General features: G+C 38.3%; 1 protein-coding gene across 3 annotated transcripts in view; it reads right to left on the bottom strand.

Annotated features, from left to right (window-relative positions):
• The window catches only part of MEGF10 (multiple EGF like domains 10), a 163,301-nt gene that overhangs the window by 80,728 nt on the left and 56,767 nt on the right, over positions 1-25,806 (bottom strand). For all 3 annotated transcript variants that reach the window (XM_060296162.1, XM_060296164.1, XM_060296163.1), the window contains exon 5: positions 5,994-6,086. In XM_060296162.1, the coding sequence (XP_060152145.1) occupies positions 5,994-6,086 (93 nt within the window). The remainder of the gene's footprint in view (positions 1-5,993; positions 6,087-25,806) is intronic.

Here is a 25,806-nt window from a genome sequence, read left to right as displayed (position 1 = left end):
TGGCCGCTGAGCCTGCGCGTCCGGAGCCTGTGCTCCGCAACGGGAGAGGCCACAACAGTGAGAGGCCCGCGTACCGCAAAAGAAAAAAAAAGCAAACAAACACCAAACTTTCTCTTGAGCCTACATTTGTCTTTTACTAACTCCCTAGCTCTTTACCCTTCCTTGTTGACTTCCCAGTTAAGTTTCTGGAAGAGGAGTCTATGCTTTAGCATCTTTGCATCACCCCTCACCCCACAGCAGTCTGCTTTCTGTCCCAGCACAACATTAGGCCCTTCTTTCTAGTCCAGCCAGAAAACCTCTCACTACTTTACCCACCACCATTTCTAGCTTCCTCAATCCACCTCTTCTCCTGAGGCTGTTCTCTTTCTCAGGACGAGACATTTACAAGTCTGTCTACTTTTCTCCAGGCTGCGAGCTCTGTGGGAACCAACAACTATTCCTCATTGGTTTCTTTATCTGCAGCATCCAGCACAGATCCTTGCACACAGCATTCAATGAAAGTTCAAACTATGAACGCAAGAATGACCTTCTCAGAATCATACATTCAATCTCATTAAATGAAACAAGCATTTACTGCTCTCCAATCACATGCCAGGCACAGTGGAGGCCTGGCATTAAGAATGCACAGGCCTCCAGGCATTAACAAAGACATTAACAATGCACAGCCTCTGCCCTCCAGGAGTTATCATCCAGTAAGGGAGGAAGAGAAATACAGGACTGATGAACAGATAAGAGATACTGATGGAGGAGGAACAGAGAGAGAACAGGAAGGAGGAGGAAAGAGAGAACTAGAGCTAAGATAATGTCACATAGGCTAGGGTATTCTTTAGGATGCCAATAGAAGTAAAATACATGCATGCTTTTTAAAAAAAAAATCATTTAATGAAACCTAAAAAGAGGTAATATGCCCAAGTCGTCAAATAAATCATGATTTCACTTCAAGCAAACAAACCATGTTCAGTTCTCTGACACACCTGGTTTTTCATACAGAAAATACATTGAGACCCAGGAACACTGACTGTATACCATATATAGGAATCCGTCCATCCACTGACAAGGTAAACAGTCATACTAAACCTCCAAGGGAAGGCTTTTAAAATTTGTGCTTGTGAAGGTGCTGTCAGACTCTTAATTTCCCATGTATATTGGGAAGGAAAAAATATACAGAGAGATAGCTATGAAAACGAGTTACTCTTCTGCCTGGAATGATTGGTCCTGATGAGCCCAGGGAAACTGGGCTGCTGCTGCATAACGAGAGAAAGCTGAACTACGTCTGGAACCCAAGGGATTCTTTGGGGCACCTCTTGGTACTTCCACGTCTGGTAGTAAAGGCTAATGGAAAGTGTCAACAACCAATAAAAGGCAGGACAACTGAGAATTCAGATCCTTCAGGAATGGAGGTTTGAGTCACTCCTCCAGATGAAGAACCCTAAGTAGCTGAGGTTTGGGCTGAGAGGGAGAAATATGAAATGGGGAAGAAGGAGGCCATACGTACAAGCACAGCATGTGATTAATTACAGAAAAGAGGCCTGTAGTAGTTTTTAACATTTCTCTTTGCTTTCTACATCTATGTGTTTATTTGTAGAAGCTATTTTCTTTTTTTCTGCTCTTTGCATTTTTATTTAATTTTATATAAAATAAAAGTTGTTGGAAGATAACTTTAGTATCTAGGTAGCAAAATATTCTGTGGTACTTCATCTGAATTTCAGGAAAAATTAATATAACCAGCTATGGATACCAGGACTTTGGGGACTTGCATCTCCTAATTTTGGGAAAAGAGTGAGAACATCTTAACTTGTAAGATGTCAGGCTGTATTTTATTAGATGGAAAGGCAGAGTCGTTTTGTTGATGTACAAGAATTCAAATGTGTGTAGAAAGGTGCACAGAAGAGCTGAGTAAACAAAGGAGTGGACTGAACCAGTTATCACTTTATTGTCTCTCAGGGCTAAATTTATCCTTCATTTTTATCTACAAAAATGGATGTGGGCCCTTTAAGTACTCTTCCTTTGCCAGCTGGCTGACTGTTAAGCATTTTCTGTAGGGTGCCGGAGAGACACTGTAGGAGGAAGGTGTTGCCCATCATGGTTCTAGTGTGCCAGCTCAACTGACTCCAGAAGTGCCCATGGCTCTTCCAGCACCCAGCCCCTGCCCTGTCAGCACAGTGGGAGTGGCTTCTCCAGCACAGGCAGCTTCTTCAGCATCCAGCTCCTACAGTGCACTGTGGCTAGCAGCACCCATCAGCCAGCAACTTGCCCTGGCATTCCCCCTTGGGCTTTTTTGTAGCAGAGTTCTTCTGGTAAGACAATTCTCCAGAACAGCTTTCTCAAGCATCCTATAGAACAGATTTCTAGCAGGTTCCAGAAAGCAGATTTCCAGCAAGTTTCACTAGGGGTGTACCATGGCAGTCTCTCTGCCATTCAGTGAGCTGTGGCTGTGCTCTAACAAGGTCTGCATCACACCGTTAGTGGGGCTTCCTCTTTGGGTATTCTATCTCAGCCCTAGGAGTAGTGGATGCTCCTTATTTCTGCCATTCCTGTATTCTTTTGAGTGTTATCTACTTTCTACTAGCCAATCTCTACACCAAATTCGTGTTATAGCTAATGATTCTTTTTAATAAACTTTCCCTGCTCAAGTTACTATGCGTTCCAGGAGCAGCGAGCACACCAGCACCCAGATCTTGGTTTCTAAATACCATTCTCCAATGGCTCATTCTAGGACTGAAGCACTGAAAGGACTGAAAAACACAAAGTGAGCTTGGAGTATCCTACAGTAGCAGAAAGTAAGGAACTGCTCAAAAGACCAAACAAAACAAAACGACCAAACAAAAGGACAATGGCGTATGAAAAGGACACAGAAGCCACCTAAAAGAACTCCCAGTTGCCAAAGCTGGAACAATTTAAGCAACAAAATAAACAATATAATATTGACTTCTCATGTAAATATATGTAAGTCCACACTGATATGAATAAATGATTGATTAAATGGGAGAGAATAAATAAATCTTCCTTATAGAATATGTCCAGATAACATATGTAGATATTCTCCCCCTCAAAACCATGGAGCTTAATCTCTACCCTTCATCCTTGAGGGTAGGCTAGACTTAGTGACGTATTCTCAGAGAAAAAGAAAAAGGAAAAATAGTAACTTTATGTGGAGAAACCTGGCAAACACTACACATCACCAAATGATGAAGGTTAACCAAGTGATGACACCATCAGTGCTGTCATGTGAATATCATCATACCTCTGATACGATATAATGAGACAGGCACTTCAACTCTGTGGTATTTTCATAACCTGGACGCCTAGTCTAGTCATGAGGAAAACACAGACTGGGGGACATTCTGCGGGATATCTGGCCAGTCCTCGTCAAGGTTGTCAAGATTATGAAAAACGAAGACTGAGCAATTGTCACAGACCAGAGGGGACTGCGGAGATGAAAATGCAGTGCAGTGCTCAGGACTAGATCCTGGAACAGAAAGAGGACATTAATGGAAAAAATAATAAAATCCAAATAAAGTCTAGAGTTTGTTTAATAGTAATATACTAGTAAGGAACTAACTGGTAGTGTATTCATGTCAATTTCTTTTGGCAATTAGTTTTGCCAAGCTAATGGTAACTTAATATGTTAAGGGAAAAACTGGATGCAAGTGTATGGAAACTGTCAACTCTCTTTGTAACTCTTCTAAAATTGTTCCAAAATGAAAGGTTTACTCAAAAAAATTATTGCAGTTTCTGTCTCTTGATTGGACCCTGACTAATACAAGGAACTGGTGTCATTAAAAAAGCAATCATTTTCTGGATCTAACATATATTATCAAATATATGCCTAACAATAACCAGAGAGGAGGGGGCAGAGAGATAAAAATCCTTGGGAATTAGGCCATTTTAACTCTGCTACTTAGTAGATTACTAGAGTGTGCATTTGCTTCAAGAATTATCTGGCCAAGAGTAACTAAATTACACACTTCCTAATGAGTGATATTAGGGTAACAGCTATAGATAAAACCCAGGTAACAAAATTCAGTGCTCTGGCTCAGAATAGCATTTTCTTAGGTGCTTAAAAAAGGTGTCAGAAATGTATTCTAAGAACATCTTTAAAGCCTTCAGATATCTTTCCACATTTATTTATGCTTCTGTTCATGATAAAGCCAAAACATAAGCTGTGGAGAATAAACTAAAAGTCACCTCAATATCATCATCCAGGATTGAAAGAACATGTGTTGTCAGAATTCTAGAGGCTTCATTCAAAAGTCAATCAACTCCGAAATAAAGCAACAGCTTGTTTTCTAGAAGGCCTAAATCAGTTCTAGAGAGTCTGAAACCCATGTAGACCTTTTGTTTTGTTTACACACTCTTTAGTCTGATCTCTTAGTTCGAGGTAAGCTTCAGTTCTTAGGGGACAAAGTATGACTGCAACTAAAGTTATTCCACAGTATTCTCACCCTGAAATTAGTAACAAATCTCATTTCTCAGATGAAGAATATAGCCACTCTTCTCTTTCCCAATGGCTTATATAATAATGTTATTTTTCTTCCAAATGTGTAGGCACAACTGATCTTTAAGTTGGAAAAGTCAATGAAAGCAACAATGCATTTGAGGTCAGTTGGCCAGAAAAATGGACATGAGCCAGATCCCACATCCCAAACATTTTGCCTCAACAGCATGTGAACAAAGTGCCCTCTCCCCTCCTGATCTCTAACAGAAGGCTAACAAAACGCAGCAGGACAGTTACCCATTGGAATGGGAAGCCTGTCGGGGCAGAAAGACGCACGCACGCGCGCGCGCACACACACACACACACACACACACACACACACACCCCTGTTTAGGACACGACAAAAAGGCTCTTTCACATGGAATGTTCTATGCACAGACAGCATAAGGACCTCCCCTGAAGATGCTGTTTTAGAGGCAGTCAAGAGATCACAAGTCTAAAACAAGTAGTTCTAACAAGATAAAGAGTAATCTCCCCAATTCCAAATGAAAGCAAGTAAAAATTCTTAAAACCAGCTTATCTACATAGCTTAAAGTTCTTTTGGACTAGTTTCAGAAAATTCTTTGGTAGCAAGGAGGACAAAGTTGTGTTGTCATGAGAGTCTGCTAATTTTTAAAACTATTTTTCCCTTTCTCTAAATGTAAACGTTTCATGCATTACAATTTAGTTGCACTTCAATTCCTTCTCACATTTTTCAAGGCAAAACGAAGTATAAAGGAACAGGAAGAGTGCACAATTACACGCACAGCAAGGAGTTAGCCAGAAAACCTAAGTTTTAACTGTGAAATTTAGAAAAGCAACTGTATTACATGACATTCCATCATTTAATCCTCATAATAATGAATATAGGATTTTAAGTGCAATCTGCTTATAGTCCAAAACACCATCATTTTACAATTATAATTCTAACATAATGGACAAAAATTATATACTATATTATGAATTGATTTAATACCTAAATGTTCATGAATTTTCGTTTATTACCAATAATTCTCCCCAGTAATCTGAGCAAGTACTTATTATTTGCACCTCAGAATTCAAAGATAAATATGTTAAGCATTGAAAATATCAATTTTACTTCTGCCTTAGAACCAACAAGTGGTAAGTTTTCATCACCAAGAAAATATATTAGATAAACGAACAAGTAAAAACAGACGCAGGAATACAGTAGCTGTGTTACCACAACTGCCTTACTGAGTTAAGGAATCTAACTTCTGGACCGTACCCTGAAAAATGCATTGATATTCACAGAAGTACCAGAATCAGATGATTGAAATCTTCTTTCCAAGTACCTTTCTTTATACTCTATTCATAACAGTTCTGTGTATAATACATGTAGAGATTTAAAAGAAACAGTATTCGTGAGTTGGACTGGGAATCTACACCACATTTTGCATTGGGATGAAGAGGGAAACCTGTGGCTCATGTAATCTGCAGACAAGAGGCCCATACAGCAAAAACATCCGGAGACAGACAACAGCAGGTGGAAACTTACCACTGGAGCAGTTGGTCCCACCCCAGCCAGGCTCACACTGACAGGTGTTTGGAGCAATGCAGCGACCATGGACACATTTATCAGCACAATGGGCTGTCAGAGAGAAAAATCAATCAAATAAGGAAAGTTGGCACAAGAAAAAAACCCCAACAACACAGCTGTTTCACATCTCAGTCTCAAGTATCACTTAAAAACAACACGCATGCTTGATAATTTTCTTCAATCCGTTCCTCAGCCCTCTTACAGTCCTCTGTGTAACCAAACAATTCCCCTTCTTATTTTGATACCTCCAAATAAATTCCTTCATTTCTACTATATAATTCTACTTCATGCTAAATTAGCAAAGAAGTTTCAAGGAAAATTGCCTAATCCACTTTTTAAAAAAATTATCAGTGACTACCAAATATATCCTCTTTGTTTCAGGAGGAGCGTATATGCATGCACAAACAAACCACAAAGCAAGATCTCAGGACTCCAGGGCGACAAGAGTAGTCTGAAAGGTATTCCCTTTACATAATACCTTCACTGGAAACAATAGTCAAGTTTCTTTGTGCACATGTTATTCACAACCATGACACAGCCGACTTAGATGCCCTTTTTCTGTTGAGGAGAATATTCGAAAAAATGTCACCCAGGTCTTCAGGAAATAGTAAATCTCAATTCCTCTTTTGTTAGTGAATATCACTGGTGTGACCCAACCCATGAAAATAAGGGGTATCATTGCAAACATGAGTGGATAATTAGTCTGATGATTTCCAAAGGAAAGCTCAGTGGGCAGATAGAAACGGATCAGAAATATGCTGTGTTGCACATCAGCGTTATCCTCAACATTAGTGCCACTCAGGTTGGTTAAATCTTCTTTAAAATACCTGGATATATGAGTAATTGTGAGAACAACTTGGAAGAGTTTGGATTTCAGATGTTCCAGAATTTCATTTAAGGATGGGATAAGGTATCCTATGCTTTAGAGGTAAGTTTTATTAATTTTACTTTTTACAAAAGTAAAACAGGTCTACTGACCAAACATAAAATACCAATAAGCAAAATAAACCTCTCTCTTAAGGAAAAAAAAAAAGAGAATCATAATATTTTTCAATTTGCCTTCCCACTTAATGAGAAAAAAATCTTTCTATGCCATTAAATATTCTTTTGTGTGATTTATATACTGTGTGTAAGTCTATATTGTGTATATATATTTATATATGTTGTGTATATATATTTATATATGTTGTGTATATATATATATATGTATATATAGTATAGGATATACGTATGTAATATATATATTGCTGGACCAAAAGTGATAATCACTTCTAAGGTTTTTATCAAAAAGATTTCGACATGAAGAGATATAAATGAAAGGCATTTTAGATGAAGAGAAAGCAAAAGCAAGCAGCAGAAAGAAAAACAAATGGAAATGAGAAGATCTGTTTGGGTGCAGTGTTTGGAGCAATAGCTTTGGAAAGAGAGAGACACTTTGAAAACCAAACTAAGGTGTCAGGACTTTATTCTGAGAATTAGCTGGGAATATTCTAATGAAAGACATAAATTTGTTATAAGAAAGAAACTATCAGGTAGGTCACCTGATGAGGACACTACAACAAAATGAAGTGACCAAAATTTCAGGAAATACACGTTTATGTCCTATTACTAGAATAATTCTTTAGCATCCAGGTAATTTGGTGAGGGGTATCAGGCCAGATGAGCTAGAGATTTTGACACTAGAGCTCCAAGGAGATGCTTAGCAACCTCATAATACTTGATACAATTACGTATTTAATTATAATGAGTAGCAAAATCTGCCTGTAACATATGAACACACTGCCCTACAACATGTTGACTTCTGCTACCAGGTTAAGTCAACATGTGCTAATCTCAGGGTTCAGTGCCTCCAGCCATTTCTATGCATGTTTGATATTGCAGATGGGTCATTCATTCAAAAGGCCATAGCTCTGTACTGTTATTTCTTAAAATTTAGCTATACATGTATAAGGCAGCAAAATAACATAACTAGAGTATGCAAGGTTCAACTAAATGCCGCAGAAGACCCAGTTCTAATTGTGTAGGTCATGTTCTGGACGCTGTATCACACTGTTTTATGGTAGCCAGGACACCCCCATCTTACAGAGAGTGCTGGCACCCATTGTAAATATGTAAATTTGACCGTGCTTGGTCTAACTTGTCTTATGTACTGATGGCATCTATGCTTGCAACATACTGTTAGTGATCAGCCTTCAGACATCAAATTCCCAATTTATCCTGCATCAAGATACTAAAACTATTTAAAATTCTGTTTGTATATTTTGAGAAGTTTTAAAAATCAGATACTAGATCTCTTTAATATGAAACCAGAGTTTTCTGATAGTGTGCATCTAAAAGAAAACACAGAGGGCTTCCCTGGTGGCGCAGTGGTTGAGAGTCTGCCTGCCGATGCAGGGGACGCGGGTTCATGCCCCGGTCCGGGAGGATCCCACATGCCGCGGAGCGGCTGGGCCCATGAGCCATGGCCGCTGGGCCTGCACGTCCGGAGCCTGTGCTCCTCAACGGGAGAGGCCACAGCAGTAAGAGGCCTGCGTACCACAAAAAAAAAAAAAAGAAAAGAAAAGAAAACACAGAAATTGGATATGATGGTTGATGAAAAGAAGTATCATTCATATCCTCAAATTTCAAATTTTTGTGTTTATTTAAAATACTCTTGTTGGTCTCACCCATGAATTTTACACTAAGAAAATGTTATAAATGTTAACTTATAAGGTATATCTATATTAATAAAACACTACTTTGTCTTTATATCTTAGGCATCTACACATAATTTCATTTGACAGAAAAATCAGTTCCACTATTTGAAACTTGGAAAATCTCTGGGTTTCCAGGACACTGGATTGGATGACAGCTACCTGGGGTTTCCTATCTACAAACAGCGGGTGGCCAGGAGAGGAAGGTTTTGAGGGGTGTTCCATGGGAAGGTCTCAGTTTGCTCTTCCCTTTTTTTCTGTCTGCTTTCATTTTCTCACTCCTTATCTTCCTTTTCACCTTCTTTTACTACACATCTTTCTCTCCCCTAAAATGCTTCCTTCATATGCACAGTCACTACACAGAATGCAGATTAAACTGTGGTTTTAGTTGTAGTTGTGTTGGCTCTTAGCCCCTGAGTAACCCCAAAAGATTTGCACTGTACCCACCTGAATCAACCAGAAAGAAAGGTAAGACAGAGTAAACAGGTCTAGAACCTTTCCTCCAATATCAAGATGGCCTTTACTAAAATGGGTAAAGAAATGCATGATAAGCTAAACCTGGGTCCCAGAAGATTAGGAATCAGAATTGCTTATGCTTGGATACCAATTGATTGTTTTTTGTTACTCTTGTTTTGTTGATTACAAAAAAGGATATTAAGTGAATTTCTATATGTAAAAATCAAAGGAGATCTGCTTCAAAATGCTTTGAGATTCCTGAATAATCATACGAATACTCTCATGCTTGATTCCTGATGATATGAACTTTGTGTTTTATGAAATAAACACCAAGAAGTCCAGTCAACTGTAATAGATGGAAAAAAATCCTATCATGGTAATTTTAAAATCTAGATTATTTCTACGAAAACCTTGAAATAATAACATTTGGCTAAAGTCTGAAGCAAAACGTAAATAGATAGCAGAAAACAAATTAGTCTGTAAGTTAATTACGAATTGGAAGGGACAATCTGCTTTCCTAATGATTTTTTTTCTTAATTAGAGTCAAAGGAATCAACTTGAAGCATTGAAGCCTAAAGTCAAATAATGATCTAAGTAATGGAAAATATTATTGGTACGGATTCTCAAAGGAAAGAACACAAAATTCTCCTGCCGTGCTGCAGAATCTCCACATGACATTAGACTGTCACACAAGTGCCATCTCTGTTCCATGCGCTATCCCGCAGCTTGGGACTCTCCACATTCAGCAGCAGCTCTCACCAAGCACCCACAAGACCAGTGGGAGCAAAGAGAGACAACAGAGGAGAAGAGAGCAAGCTAGAAAACTCTGCATTCTCTGATGTCCCAACTCTCCAAATTGCAGTAACACTAACCATGGCATATGTGGTGACAAATACAGAGCCTGCCTCTAGGAAACTGACTGAGCTAGATTCCTACCCTAGCTTCATCTTTCCTCTTTTAGCCTCAAATGCCACCTACTCTGGGTGCTGAGTTTTATGACTAACAAACTCCACGTGAGAACCCAAGGTGGGTTAAAGATATGAATTTGTCATATAGAAAATTCCAAAGTCAGCTGGAAACGAGAAAGGGAACAGAAGTCTCCTGTAGCAAATGTTCAATAGCTTAGATTTCAAGGACAAGCACAAAAGAACTATCCTAAGTATGGCTTTCTCATCCATGGAAACTGTCATTTTATTCCCTATACTATTCTTATTTTTAAAAGGGCAATTAAAATCAGGAAAATGCTAGCAAAGACAATCTATCCAATATGATTCTTTTTCACATCTCTCTTTAAGAAAATCATTAATATCACATTCTGAGTTTTCAGTAATCTTTTACAGAGACCAGATGTAAGCTGAATATGTGGACCATACTTGGTACACCGCTGCAGACACATCAAGTTGCAAAGAGCAGTCAAGGCATCTTCTCCCTCAAGAACTGGGGGGCAAGAGACACTGATGAGAAGAACATGCCACAACTATGAATTGAAAGCTGTGGACAGCCTGTCTGCCTGATGGACAGGTGAGGACTGACCCGATGACCCTCGAATCTTCTCTAATTAGGCTCCTATTTCAGCCTTAACTCCTAAATCCATTTAAATCCCATTACCAGTGACATGGATCTCATTCCTCTTTCACTTGTAAATAGTTGCCTTTAATACTGAGAGCTACTAACTGTACTCAATAGTTTTCTCTTCTGCCATATACATTTCCCTTTGGATTTACACCTAGAGTATGGCAGAAAGGTGAAAGTAAGAGTGGGCAGACTAAAGACTCCTTTAAACCAATTGTATCTCTAAACACAGTACCTACCTGTGTCCTAGAGGATATATTATAATCAATGCATTTAAGTTAATTTGAAAAATGTTTCCATGATCAAAGTATCTCTTGAAAATAACTGTCCAATAGAAACACACACCTTCCACCTAATCCATCTTTCCCCAGAAGTGTCTTTTATTTTGATGTCATGAATAAAGAGCATAAGCGACAAATCTTATTTTGGCTCATTTTTTTATTCGGAGTTGCTACAGAGAAACATAGATTTTTAGAGTTAAAGGTGCCTTTACTGAACGTCATTTCCACATTTTTCAGGCAAGAAAATGAGGACTGGGAAAATGGAATGATTTTCCCAATATTTGAAGCTGGCATTAGAGGCAGAAGTAGGAGTGAACCCAGGTGCCTGAATCCCAGTGGACCAAAACTTCTGATGAGTTTTGAAGGCAGTGGGGAGGCAGGAGGGAAGAGGATGGTAGTAGCTGTGCTGGGTCAGATATTAGGGCAGGTGTACGAGACAACCGCGAGTCGGGAGTTAGAAGATTCAAATGAGGAAGAGAAAGAAAGCAGAGAGTTGACTCCTAAGATAAACTTTAACCACTACATACTTTTGTTTGAGGCCAATTACATGCAAAGTCTTTACAAAAATCTAATTGCTACTGCAGTATTCACTACAGACAGGAATCATTTTGTTTTCATATTTGCAGACATTACATTGTAGCCTACCTTATTGTGTTTGTTTATAAAAAGGAAGAGAATTCCCTTTTCCTTCAATTTAATTTACTGAGGTAGCAGGCACATTACTAGGCACTACTATGGATACAAAGATGGCAGACTGGGAACTCTTAGTCTGCAGAGGAGGTCAAATATAGGCTCCACAAAACCTAACTGCAGAGCAGAATGCAGATGTAATACAGAATTATTAACAAATACTCTGAACCATATTCAACAATTCCATTTATATGAAAAGTCTAAATAGGCAAAACTATAGAGACAGAAAGTGTATTAGTGGTTGTCTAGGGCTGGGAGGGACTGAGGGTGAATGTGGGGTGATGGCTAATGGATACAGGGCTTTATTGAGGAAATAAAAATACTATAAAGTTGACTGTGTGCTGATTGTACAACTCTGTAAATATGCTTTAAAAACCCCACTGAATTATACACATTAAATAGTTGAATTTTATGGTATGTGAATTACATCTCAAAAAGTAATCATAAGAATACCGTGGCAGCTGAGGAAAGGGAGCAATTGATTCCAACTAGAGTGAGATCAAGAAGGGTCTCAGGAAAGAGAGAACATCTGAGCTGAGGAAGTAGACACCTTTGTAATAAAGCTGCAGGAAAGAGGTGCCAAAAGCAGCTGCCTCATACTCCATCCTCTTTTCATCCCATCCCCAAGGTTACAAAACCCACTGCATAGGGTCAGGGGCTCTCACCCCACAGCCACCAGTGGTCCATATATGTGATGTGCATAGACTGCTGATCAGTCATGGAGAGTGAGAAAACACTGGAAGTCTAGATAGTTGCACTTGGCAAATGTATTTTTAAAAATCCACATCTAAAATTCCTTTCCTTCCATTCTTGATGGAGCTTTCATGCATGTGAAGGACAAGTACAAAGAGTGATTACCAGCAGCGTCTCTGGCAGACATCTCTAATTGTATACCTAATGTCTACTCTTCCTTCCACCTTTATTAACAGAATGCCACTTTCACCAGGGACAACGGTGTGACCAGCAAGAAACCACATTTCCATCCCTCTTTCTGGATTGATGTGTCCATGTGGAAACAGTATAGGGGGAGAGATCAATGGTAAGAGCAATCCCCCATCTCCTTCTTCTTCCTGATGACAGGTGTGTAGACAAAAAGGCTGAATCTGCAGATCTGAGGGAAGGGCCCAGGGAATCATGGAACACTTTGATCTGAATTTCTTGCATGGATGAATAAATGCCATAAACCACTCACTTCCAGACTTTTCATTACATAAAAATTAAAAATTCCTCTCTATATGTTTCAGATATCTACTTATCACAGCCAAACATGATTCCTAACATACACTGCCCCTTTGGAAGATCTTTCTGGTGAGTCAGTTCCTAAATTGAAAAAAATATATATATAATAGCAGAAAATAATTATCTCAAAAAATGTCCAAAAGGCACTTGGCAAAATCCAACATCCATTCCTGAAAAAAATTCTCTTGACCCCCTAGATTAGGAACAAGACAAGGATGTCTACTCTTATAATTTCTACTCAGCATTGTACTGAAGGTTCTAGCAAGGTAATAATGCAAGAAAAAAGAAGTAAAAGACATCCAGATTGGGTAGGAAGAAGTAAAATTGCCTTTAGTTATAGATTATTGAAATATATGTATAGACAGTCTGATGGAAATCTACCAAAAAAGCTACTAAAATAATGAGAGTTTAACAAGTTTGCAGATAAAAACCAATACAAATAACTTAATTATACCTCTATATACTGGCAAGAAACAATCAGCAATTGAAATTTTTTTTTTTTTTTTTTTTTGCGGTACCCAGGCCTCTCACTGTTGTGGCCTCTCCCGTTGCAGAGCACAGGCTCCAGACGTGCAGGCTCAGCAGCCATGGATCACAGGCCCAGCCACTCCACGGCATGTGGGATCTTCCCGGACCGGGGCATGAACCCGTGTCCCCTGCATCGGCAGGTGGACTCTCAACCACTGCGCCACCAGGGAAGCCCAACAATTGAAATTTTAAGTCATTCATAATAACACCAAAAATGTGAAAAACTTAGGGATAAATCTGACTACAGATGTGAAAGACCTATACGCTAAGAACTAGCAACATTGCTGAGAGAAATTAAAGAATTAAACAAAACTATCAATGAAAGTGACCCATTTGACATTTACAGAACACTCCACCCAACAACAGCAGAATATATGGGATATTCTAGAGAGAGAGACATTATTTATGAATCAGATGACTCACTATTGTTAAGAGCAGTTTTCTCCCAAATAGATCAACAGATTCAATGCAATACCAGTCCAAATCTCAGCAGCTTCTTTGGTTGAAATTGACAAGCAGATTTTAAAATTCATATGTAAATACAAAGTACCTACAATAGCCAAAATAACTTTGAAAAAGATAAAGGCTAATACTACTTGATTTAAAGGCTTAAAAACTACAGTAATCAGGACAGTGTGATATTGATGTAAATATAGACAAATAGATCAATGGAATGGAATAGAGAGTCCAGAAATAAATCCAAACATGTATGGACAATTATACTTTGATAGAGGCACAAAGGCAATTCAGTGAAGAAAGAACAGTCTTTTCAACAATGCTGGAAAATTTGGATATCCATAGGCAAATAAATAAATATAGATATATAATTTTGCACCATATACAAATATTAACTCAAAACGAATCATAAACCCAAACATAAAACCTAAAAGTATACAACCTCTAGAAAAAAACATAGGAGAAAACCTTTGTGACCTTGAGCTGGGCAAAGATTTCTTAGATATGCCACCAAAAAACACAACTTGCAAAAGAACAAATTAATAAATTTATCCATCAAAATTAAAAACTTCTGCTATTCAAAAAATACCCTTAAGAGAATGAAAAGATAAGTCACAGAATGGAAGAAATATTTATAAAAAAAATTAGCTGATAAAGAACTTGTATTCAGAATATACAAAAATACTAAATAAGAAGATAAACAGCTCAATTACAAATAAATAAATAGGCAAAAGATTTGCACACTTCACCAAAGAAGATGTACTAATGGTACATAAGCTCATGAAAAGATGCTCAATATCATTAGTCACTAGAACAGTATGTGACTGTTTTTAGTGACTAACAGTATTAGTCACTAAAACAGTATGAATTAAAACTAAGAAAATATTACATATCTATTCAAATGACTGAAATTAAAGACTGACTGTACCAAGTATTGGCGAGGATTAGAGGAACTGAAACTCTCGTACATTGCTAGTGGACGACTACTGTGGAAAATTTTGTCAGTTTCTTAAATTGTTTATGGACATTTGGATTACTTCCAGTGTTGGGCTATTACAAATAAAGCATCTCTAAACACTATGTACAAGTACCAAATGATTCAGCTATCCCACTCCTAGGTATTACCCAAAAGAAATAAAAGCATAAGTCCATACAAAGACTCGTACACAAGTTCTCAGAGCAGCTTTATTTGTAGTTGCCAAAATCTGGAAATAATACAAGTGTCCATAAACAGATGAAAGAATAAATAAGTTATGGTATATCTACACAACAGAATACTACTCAGCCATAAAAAGGAACGAATCAATGATACGCGTGACAATATGGATGAATCCAAAAGTGATTATGCTGAGTGAAAGAGACCAGACATAAAAGAGAACACACTGTGATTCCATTTGTATAAAGCTCTAGCAAATGCAAACTAACCTGAAGTTACTGAAAGCAGATCAGTGGTTACCAGGGGGTGAGGGATGCAGGTAGGAATGGCTGGGAGGAATTACAAAGGGATGTGAGCAAATATCTGTATGTGATGAACAAGTTCACTATCATGATTGACATGATGATTTCATTGTTGTAGACATATGTCAGTACCTATCAAATTGTACACTTAAATCTGTGCAGTATATTTTATGTCAATTTTACCTCTGTAAAGTTATTTTAAAAAAAGAAAGGTAGAATGTGAGAACTTCCACCAAGGGTCAGAGACCTCTCTCTATACAAATAAGACATATTAAAAAAAATCTGAGCTAACACTAAAACACTGAACACACTTTGCAATTTCAGTAAGAGTCTGGTCATTGGTGGGTGGGCTCTCCAAATATTTATGAAGATATTGGCTTTAGAGCCTCCCAAGACATTTACTTGGGGAAATGCTAATACTACAAACGCACAATGCAAAGTTCTACACTGAGCTTTTCCTCTACAAAATAAATGACATACACAGGAAAAAAAAACGTTTGTGTTGAAATTGACTATTGTAATGGATTCCACACAAGGGATTGTAATACCAACTGTGGAGCACATAATCCTATTCATTCATTTAAAAATGGAAAGAGTTTTCAGCTTAATTCCACACATACACAGGCATTATCTGTTCTGGCCACAACTCCCACATTGTGTCTCTTTAAGTTAAATCAGATTTAAGTAACATTAGTAACATGATCCTAATAGACCACAGTTTCAAAAAGTTAAGGAGTGCTGGAATAAACTCTAATTTTCCTAAGCACAAATTCCTAACAACTCAGCCTACAACTGGTCTGTTGATACTACTGCAAACTGATTCAATTTGAGAAGGATCTCAAAATCATCAGCAGACAGTTTAGAGAAGAAACCAGAAGGAAGGTACCTTCATTTGTGACAAATTATTTCCCTCCCTGTCCTGTCATGTTTATGTCACTAGGAAAGCATGGCAGTTCTACAGGAAGTGCCATACCAGGCTCTTCTGTTTTTTGACTGGCATTCCTCTTGGCCCGACCACTCTCTATGGAGCCATGGAATTCTTTGACAAATATTCTTTCCCACAGCATGTTTTGTACCCCATGGCATTTCCTCATCTGCCCTATTTAATCTTGCTGATACTTGTTTCTAGACACTTTGCTTCCAGCTATCCAGTACGTCTGAATCGCATGTTAATAATAAAGGCCAGTCCTAGGGAAAGTGAAGAGGGCAGTGACAATCATAGTTACCACTTTTCCCATTCAGTATACCCGCCCCTCCTCCCTCCTAGGTGGTGGTCCCTGGACATTTCCTTTTGGATTCTGGTGCCCTAATGTTCTTTCTGCTCTCCTTCCCTGTCTACACTAGCTTGAGAGTAAACAGAGTCCTCATACCGAAGAATCAACAGCTAGTTATAACAGCTAAGGGGGTTATTTCCTTCGTCAGGGACATTGGCATTTCAGTGTGAAAGCCTTAAACCAAATGTATAAATTAAGTGGCAGAATTTCTTCAAAAAGGGGAGGATCAAACATCTGAGAGAAGGCTGGCAGCAGAAACTTTGCTACTAGAATGCCTCATAAAAACCAGGGAACACAAACTCAAATGCCTGCAGGAGCAAGTGGGGATCAATGAGAAGAGTAAGTTGGTCAGGTAAGGTCTGGGAAACTCAGAGAGCATGTGCTCATCTAAAACGGGCAGCTCCAGGGTGTCAAAGGTACAAACTTCCAGTTATAAAATAAATAAGTCATGGGAATGTAATGTACAGGATGGTGACTATAGTTAATAATCCTGTATTGCATATTTGAAAGTTGCTAAGAGAATAGATCATAAAAGTCCTCATCACAAGAAAAAAACATTTTGTAACTATGTATGGTGACAAGCGTTAACTAGACTTACTGTGGTGACCATTTCACAGTATGTACAAATCATTATGCATTACTGAATCATTATGCAGTACCCCTGAAACTCATGTAATATTATATGTCAATTACACCTTAATTAAAAATAAATAAATAAAAGGGTAGGCTCCCCTTCAGTATCTCCTGTCTATTGCCACATAAGAATGTCAAGCCAGTGTTACCAATATGCTGATTTTTCTGTGGAAGATGAAAGTCCTAGGTTTTATGTTAAAAGTTCTTTACATGTAAATACTACGTAGACCAAACAAAACATGATTATGTAGCAAATCATCCAGCCTGCTAGTTTGCCACCTCCAGCAAAGACTATTGGCCTGCTTTATAAAAAATCAGTGAAGGTCCTGAAATGTTCAGAATAAAAAGCTTTTAAGTTCTTTGACAGATCACATTTTACACATAACTGTCCTTTTCTCTTAATTTTGGTATTTAGCCCCGTAACCGCTGCCAATCACTTATACAGCTATTTTGAATTTAATATCAAGATCTGCTTCATATGCATTGACTCATTGACATCACTTCTGGTAAACATCTGTTTTCCACGAAATAGCTGTTACTAATAGCTCAATACTTGGAGGAGAGGCCCAGCCAATGCTGTACCAATTGATGTAGATAGTAAACAGGTACATCATCTATGCAATGGTGAAGGGAAGGAAGTGCCTGCTATATTCTGTCATGACTGAACTAAATATTTCCCTTTTTTCAGTTGTTAAAACAGACATCACTGTCCTTAGAAGAAATTACAGAGTGACACAGCCAACATGCCTGACATATCTATCACGGTATCCCTCCTCGAGAACAATAATTCAGCACTCACCCACAGATAAAAGTGCCTTTGTGGGAGCTATGGAATCCGGCACTATACACTAAGGGACCCAGAAGCAGCCTCACCCACCTGTGCATCAGGTAATAGGCATACAGATCTCAGTCCCAGCTGTGGACACTGAGTGGCCCGTGAACTGTCTCCAGTCTATCATGGCCATGGCCCAGAAGCCCCTGGAGAACAATGTCTTAGACAATCACCCATGGATGAGAGAGCCTTTGTAGAAGTACAGGTTTCCAGCAGAGAAGCTCCAGCATGTCACCGGAGCAAAAAAATACAAGTTTGTACACACTGGAGAAGGTAAGAGGAACAGTTAGACTTTATACACATTACCCCTCCTACCAAGGCAGCATAGCTCATGCCGAGAGAGTCCTTCTCGGCCTGTGATTTCTCATGTGGGGGAAAGCTAGTGCATGTGAGTGAGTGAACAGCTTCCCCAGCTGTGTAGGACTTTGCCAAAGAGGCCTGTTTCTCCCTCTCCACATCCACGGTATGGAGTTGTGAGCTGCGTGACTCGGGGGGAGGGAAGAGTCTGGGAGAGAAACATATAGAAATCTCAGAGGGCATTAAAGGAATGTGGATCCTACTACCTGTGTCACACCCATGAGCCCACCCATGAGCCAGAGGGGATGTCTAGCCTGTGGATACCCCCAACTGGCCGTGGGCATTCCCAGTGCTCAGTGTACCTCACTCAACACCACCCCCTACTTTTTGTCCAGCTTTCTGTGCATGCTCCCAACAGTGGTGAGAATGAGCTTTGGCAAATTGCTACTGAACACATGAAGAAAGCTGGTCCCAATCTGCAAACCAGGGAGAGACCACCAACTTGAGTTTTAGCTCTGCCCTTGGGAAGGTAAAAGGCAGGCTGTTAGTACCTGGCCTGGTGCACTGCAGGATGTAGAGAAGGCATACAAGTTTGAGAATTCTCATACGAGAGGGAGCAAGAAGCATGGAGCAGGCATATCAATAGAAGGTCTGAAAAAGCCTCAGAATCCCTAGCAGAGCTGACAGAAGATATTTTATCTGCCAAAGTCAGTCAGTAAAGACTGAGGAGGTGACTGCTGCTGAAAATGTGGAAACAGAAACGAAAGAATTCAAGGAACATTAAACATCAAGGAAACATGACACCACCAAAGGAGCACAATAATCCTCCAGTAACCAACATCAAAGACATGGAGATCTGCGATTTACCCAATAAAGCATTCAAAATAGCTTTTTTTAAAAGGAATTTCAATAAGCTACAAGAAAATGCAGAAGGACAATTCAATAAGATCAGGAATATAATACACAGACAATAAAAGAATTTTAACAAAGAGATAGAAATCATAAAAAAGAACCAAACAAATTCTGGATCTGAAGAATATAATGAATGAAATGAAAAATGCAATAAAGAGCATCAACAGAAGAATTTATCAAACAGAAAAAAGAATCTGTGAAGAGGAAGACAGATATTTTAATATTATCCTGTCAGAGGAGAACAAAGAAAAAAAGAATAAAAAAGAGTGAAGAAAGCATATATAAACTATGGGGTACCATAAAGGAAGTCAACAGCAAGTCGTGAAAGAAAAGAGAGGGAAAAGGAGGCAGAAAGCTTATTTAAATAAATAATGGCTGAGAACTTCCCAAATGTGAGAGAGATTTGGATATTTAAGTACATGACCCTCATAAGTCACCAAACAAATTTAACTTAAAGAGATCTTCTCTAAGACACACTATAATAAGGTTGTCAAAAATTGAAGACAAAGAGAGAATCTTAAAAGCAGCAGGAGAAAAGAAGCTTGTGACTTACAAGGGAGCCCTCATAAAACTATGGGCAGATTTCTCAGCAGAAACCTTAGAGGCCTGGAGATAATGGAATGATGTATTTAAAGTTTCGAAAGACAACAACTGCCAAGCAAGAACACTCTATCCAGTGAAGTTGCCCTTCAAAATGCAGGAGAAATAAAAACTCTTCCAGACAAACAAAAGCTGAGGGACTTCATCACCACCATAACTGCCTTTAAGAAATGCTAAAAGAAATTCTTCAAGCTGAAATAAAAGGATGCTAATTAACATAAAAATATGAAAATACACAACAGGCTGGTAAAGGTAAGTATATAGTCAAATTTAGAATATTCTGATACGAACAGAATGTCAACAAGATATACACACTCCCTTGTTTATTGCAGCATTATTCACGTTAGCTAAGATATGAAAACAAGCCAAATGTCCACCGATAGATGAATGGATACAAAAGATGTGTGCAATGAAAAGATGCTCAACATTGCAAATTATTAGAGAAATGCAAACCAAAACTACAATGAGGTATTATCTCACACTGGTCAGAATTGCCATCATCAAAAAGTCTACAAATAATAAATGTTGGAGAGGGTGTGGAGAAAAGGGAACCTTCCTACACTGTTACTGGGAAACAGTGCAGCCACTATGGAAAACAGTATGGAGGTTCCTTAAAAAACTAAAAATAGAGTTACCATATGATCTACTAATCTCACTCCTGGACATATATCTAGCAAAGATGAAAACTCTAAATCAAAAAGATACATGCAACCCAATGTTCACAGCAGCACTATTTACAATAGCCAAGACATGGAAGCAACCTAAATGTCCATTGACAGATGAATGGATAAAGAAGATGTGGAATACATATACAATAGAATATTACTCAGCCATAAAAAAGAATAAAATAATGCCATTTGCGGCAACATAGATGGAACTAGAGATGATCATACTAAGTGAAGTAAGTCAGACAGAGACAAATATTATATAATATCACTTATATGTACAAATCAACTTGGGAGGACTAGGGGACTTTAACACCCCACTCACATCAATGGAAAGAACATCCAGACAGAAAATCAATAAGAAGATAGTGGCCTTAATGACATACTAGGCTAGTTGGACTTAATAGATAGCTACAGGACATTCCACCCAAAAAGAGCAGAATACACATTCTCTCAAGGGCACATGGAACATTCTCCAGGATAGATCACATGCTAGGTCACAAAAGAAGTCTCAACAAATTTAGAACAGAAATTATATCAAGCACCTTTTCCAACCACAACATAAATGAAACTAGAAATCAATTACAAGAAGAAAAATGGGAAAAAACACAAATACATGGACATCATACAACATGCTACTAAAAAAAACCAATGGATCAATGAAGAAATCAAAGACGAAATCAGAAAATACCTTGAGACTAATGAAAATAAAAACACAACTTTCCAAAATCTATGGGACACAGCAACAGCAGTTCTAAGAGGGAAGTTTATAGCAATGCAGGTCTACCTCAAGAAATAAGAACAATCTCAAATAAATAACCTAACTAAGAAATTAGAAAAAGAAGAACAAACAAAGCCCAAAGTTAGCAGAAGAAAGGAAATAATAAAGGTCAGAGCAGAAATAAATAAAATAGTCCCCAAAATAATAGAAAAAAGTCAGTGAAGCCAAGAGCTGGTTTTTTGAAAAGATTAAAAAATTTGATAAGCCTTTAGTCAGCCTCATTAAAAGAAAGAGAGAGGACCCAAATAAATAAAATAAAAAATGAGAAAGGAGAAATTACAACTGATACCACAGAAATGCAAACAATCATAAGAGAATACTACAAACAGTTATATGTCTACTAATTGGACAACCTAGAAGAAATGGAAACATTCCTAGAAATATACAGTCTTCCAAGACTGAATCAAGAAGTAGATAATCTGAGCAGACCAATTAGTAGCAGTGAATTTGAATCAGTAACCAAAAAACTTCCAACAAACAAAAGTCCAGGACTGGACAGTTTCACATGAAAACATTACCAAAAATATAAAGAAGAGTTAATACTCATCCTTCTCAAACTATGCTAAAACTCCCAAACTCATTCTATGAGGCCATAATTACCCTGATGCCAAAACCAGACAAAGACACTACAAAAAAAAAAAAAAATTACAGGCCAATATCTCTGATGAATAGAGATACAAAAATCCTCAACAAAATACTAGCAAACTGAATTCAACAATATATAAAAGGATCACACACCAACAGGTACATGAAAAGGTGCTTGTCATCACCAATCATCAGAAAAATGCAAATCAAAACCACAATGAGATATCACCTCACCTCACACCTGTTAGAATGGCAATCATCAAAAACAAGAGATAACAATTGTTGGTGAGGATATAGAGAAAAGGGAACCCTTGTGCACTGTTAGTGGGAATGAAAATTGATATAGCCACTATGGAAGACAGTATGGAGGCTACTCAAAAGATCAAAAATTGGACTACCATATGATTCCACAATCCTATTTCTGGGTACATATCCAAAGGAAATAAAATCAGTGTCTCAAAGGGATATCTGCACTTCCCTGTTTATTGCAGCAGCATTCATAATAGCCAAGATATGAAAATAATCCAAATGTCCTTTGGCTGATGAGTAGATAAAGAAAATGTGCGATTATATATATATATATATATATACACACACATACATACACATACACACACACATATTCAATGAACTATTATTCATCCATAAAAAAGAAGGAAATCCTGCCACTTGTGACAACATGGATGGCCGTGAAGGCATTATTCTAAGTGAAATAAGTCAGACAGAGAAAGACAAATACTGTATGATATCACTTATATGTGGAATCTGGAACAGCTGAACTAATAGAAACAGAGAGTAGACCGGTGGTTGCCAGGGCTGGGCGTCAAGGGGCAGGGGTGAGGGAAATGGGGAGATGTTTATCCAAGGGCACAAACTTCCAGTTGTACGATGAATAAGTTCTTGGGATCTAATGTACAGCAAGGTGACTACAGATACCAATATTGTATTATATATCAATACTTGAAAGCTGTTAAGAGAGTAAATTTTAAATATTCTCACCACAGAAGAAGAAGTGGTAATTATGTAAGATGGAGGAGGTGTTAACTAACCCTATCATGGTAATCATTTTGCAACATGTAAGTATATCAAATCATCACATTGTATACCTTAAACTTATGCAATGTTATATGTCAATAATATCTCCATAAAGCTGGAAAAGAAACAAGAAAATAAAGATCCAAAGAGTCTCTGATAAAGTTAAATATTTATAATTATCAGCCTAAGGTTATATAAAAGCAAACCAAATGCCTTACAGCATTGTTTCCCAAATAAGTAGACTCTGGAGACTATTTGTTCCATCATGTTCTTAGAAGAAATAGAAAAGAGGGGTGGAGAGGTAGGGAATTTTATGGCCAAATAAGTTTGAGACATGCATTTACTCCAATTATTCCCGAAGTCTTCAATAAAAATTTACATGTCAAATATGAATTTTTGATAAAGGGGATCCAGCACAAGGCATTTCCCAATTTTACTGGATAATGCAACAGTGAATTCTTCAAGAAGAGTACTCAGTAGTTCACACTTGGGGCACGCAGCTACAGATAATACCCAGGGTCCAAGTTTCTGGAAACCTATTCTCCTCCCTGGATCAACAGATGGATTTCATTTGAGGTAGCACATTTCTTTTTCTGTCCCTCAATTACATGCTGAGTTCAATAAATTAACTCAGTTGTTTTTAAAGCTTAAACCTCAGTTTGGGTGACATATCTTTAGACTTGTCATACAGCTTTTGCCCCTCCAGTGAGCCCAGCTGGCCAGGGAGGTCCACCTTCAGATCATGCTGCCTTCTGTGACCTAGCTAAGAAGACTGCTTTTCTATATGATAGTTCTCTTGGAGCTCTAGATGATTTCCTTTAAATCTTTTTAAGAATTATTCATCAAGAAAAAAACAACATCTGGAACTTGGGATATTACTGTAGCTTAAGAAAAGAACAGTGCCCATGGAGCATTGCCTGTATCTGTGCATCAGTCTCCCTTTCCTCTTAGCATCTGTGTGTGTGGTTGGAGGGATGTACTAGGTTTACCACTGGATTACCTGTAAAAGTGCTATCCCAGACTAAAAAATGCAAGTTCTGTCATCACCTGGTCTTGTTAATGTTTTGTGGTTGGTCACTTAGATCAAAGTGTAATTTTTCAGTTACTTTTAGTTTTCTCTAACAATATTTGAACCACAGTGCAATAAACAATTGCTTCTCAGTTCTGAGCTTCTACATTAGCTATTATCTATCCCTGTAAGGAGACTGCATACATTATTAGGACTGTAAAAATTCTACCTGTCCTACACAGACTGAAATTGCAGAAACTCATTTTCTAGAGATAAGGTAAAGCTTTCCATTGTTTCCCTTTGGCCCTGTCTCCATGGGACTCTAAAGTCAGGCTTCCTTAAGGAAAAAGCAGGCAGCAGACAAGATTTCCATCTGTTTAGATGGAGGCTATCTTGAATTCATAGTGGTTTTCATTATCATTATTAAATTCATGATTTCTATCTATAAAACCCTAAGTAGTGAGCAAGCATTTATAATCAATAAAGCAAAAAAGGTTCCCTGCATTGATTATCATATATCCAGTCTTCACTACTAGCAGACACCAATGACCAAAACCAGAAAACATTAGATTCCAATAGATGTGTGGGAAAATTGGAATTTCTGCTGGTGCAGTATGTTGACAAAGAATCTTTCCCAGTATTTACTGGTACATTCCTCTGAACCAAGTCGGGGTCCATGGCAACAGAATACAGGGTCCCTATGGAAACATGAAAAAATCCACTGCCAGTGGCAGAAAGGGCATCATGGGTAGGTGTACTTAGGAATACCATCTGATTTTGCTGTCAGTTCATGGTTTCTCTGGATAGCTTAACAGGATTGTCTCACTTTTATCTATACTCAAAAGGGTCTGCTTAAAATAATCTACACACTAAGGTTGTTTGGAAATATTTGACAAGATCACAACTTTATTACTAAACAAACTTGTGAGTGTGAGACTCAAACAAATCCAGAGCAGAAGGCTCTGATTGCCCCTCCTCCCCTAAATTCTCACCATGCTCCCAGGAATCCCCCAGAGAAGCCCAGCTCACCGCAAAACAGCCCTCTACCAAAGACTGAATCTTCATAGCCCCCCAAAACAAGGCTGCACTCTAGCTCTTCTCATCCTGAAAAATCTGAGCCCAAGACTTTTCAGCAGCAAAAGACCAAAATAACATGAAGCCTGGATAAAGAATTAAAGGTGTCCCTCCATCCTCTCCAGGTGGGAGAAACAAGTACCTGCAGGGCAGCTCTTCCCAAAAGCCTTGACCATTTGGCCAGTTCCTCAAGCCTGCGATTCCCCCGCCATCAGACCCTCCGATGGCTGACACTGAGGCAAAATGTGGCCATTGAAAACCTTTTTCCACTCCCTAAATAAAATTACCTACAATATTATCCCGAGTTAACTTGCTAAATATTCCAGCTCACAAAGAGGAAATGCATTCTGCCTGGAGACAAGAACAGGAATAGTACATATAACTTCCCAGTTAAATGGAGAAGTTAGGTATAACAGAAGCCTATGACCAGGTGCATGATTCAGGAATCTCAACTGATATCTCCATGACTCAAGAGGTCCAAAATGTCATAGGATGCCAGACAGAGTCTAATACAGGGATTGCAAATGTGGGGCACTCAGGCCACCCAATGACCATGACAGAAATCATTAATGAGTCACTCTGTTTTCTCTCTTAGCATAGACATGGCCTCAAAATCCTTCCAAACACAATGTTCGAGGTAGCCGCTTCTAAGAAATGTTACCCTCTCTCCCAAAAGGGAAGCTCTTTGTTAATTCCAGTCT

The sequence above is a fragment of the Globicephala melas genome, chromosome 3 (genome assembly GCF_963455315.2).
Source record: "Globicephala melas chromosome 3, mGloMel1.2, whole genome shotgun sequence".
NCBI lineage: Eukaryota > Metazoa > Chordata > Mammalia > Artiodactyla > Delphinidae > Globicephala > Globicephala melas.
Note: the sequence above shows the minus strand (reverse complement) of the source record. Positions and strands in the feature narration are given on the sequence as shown.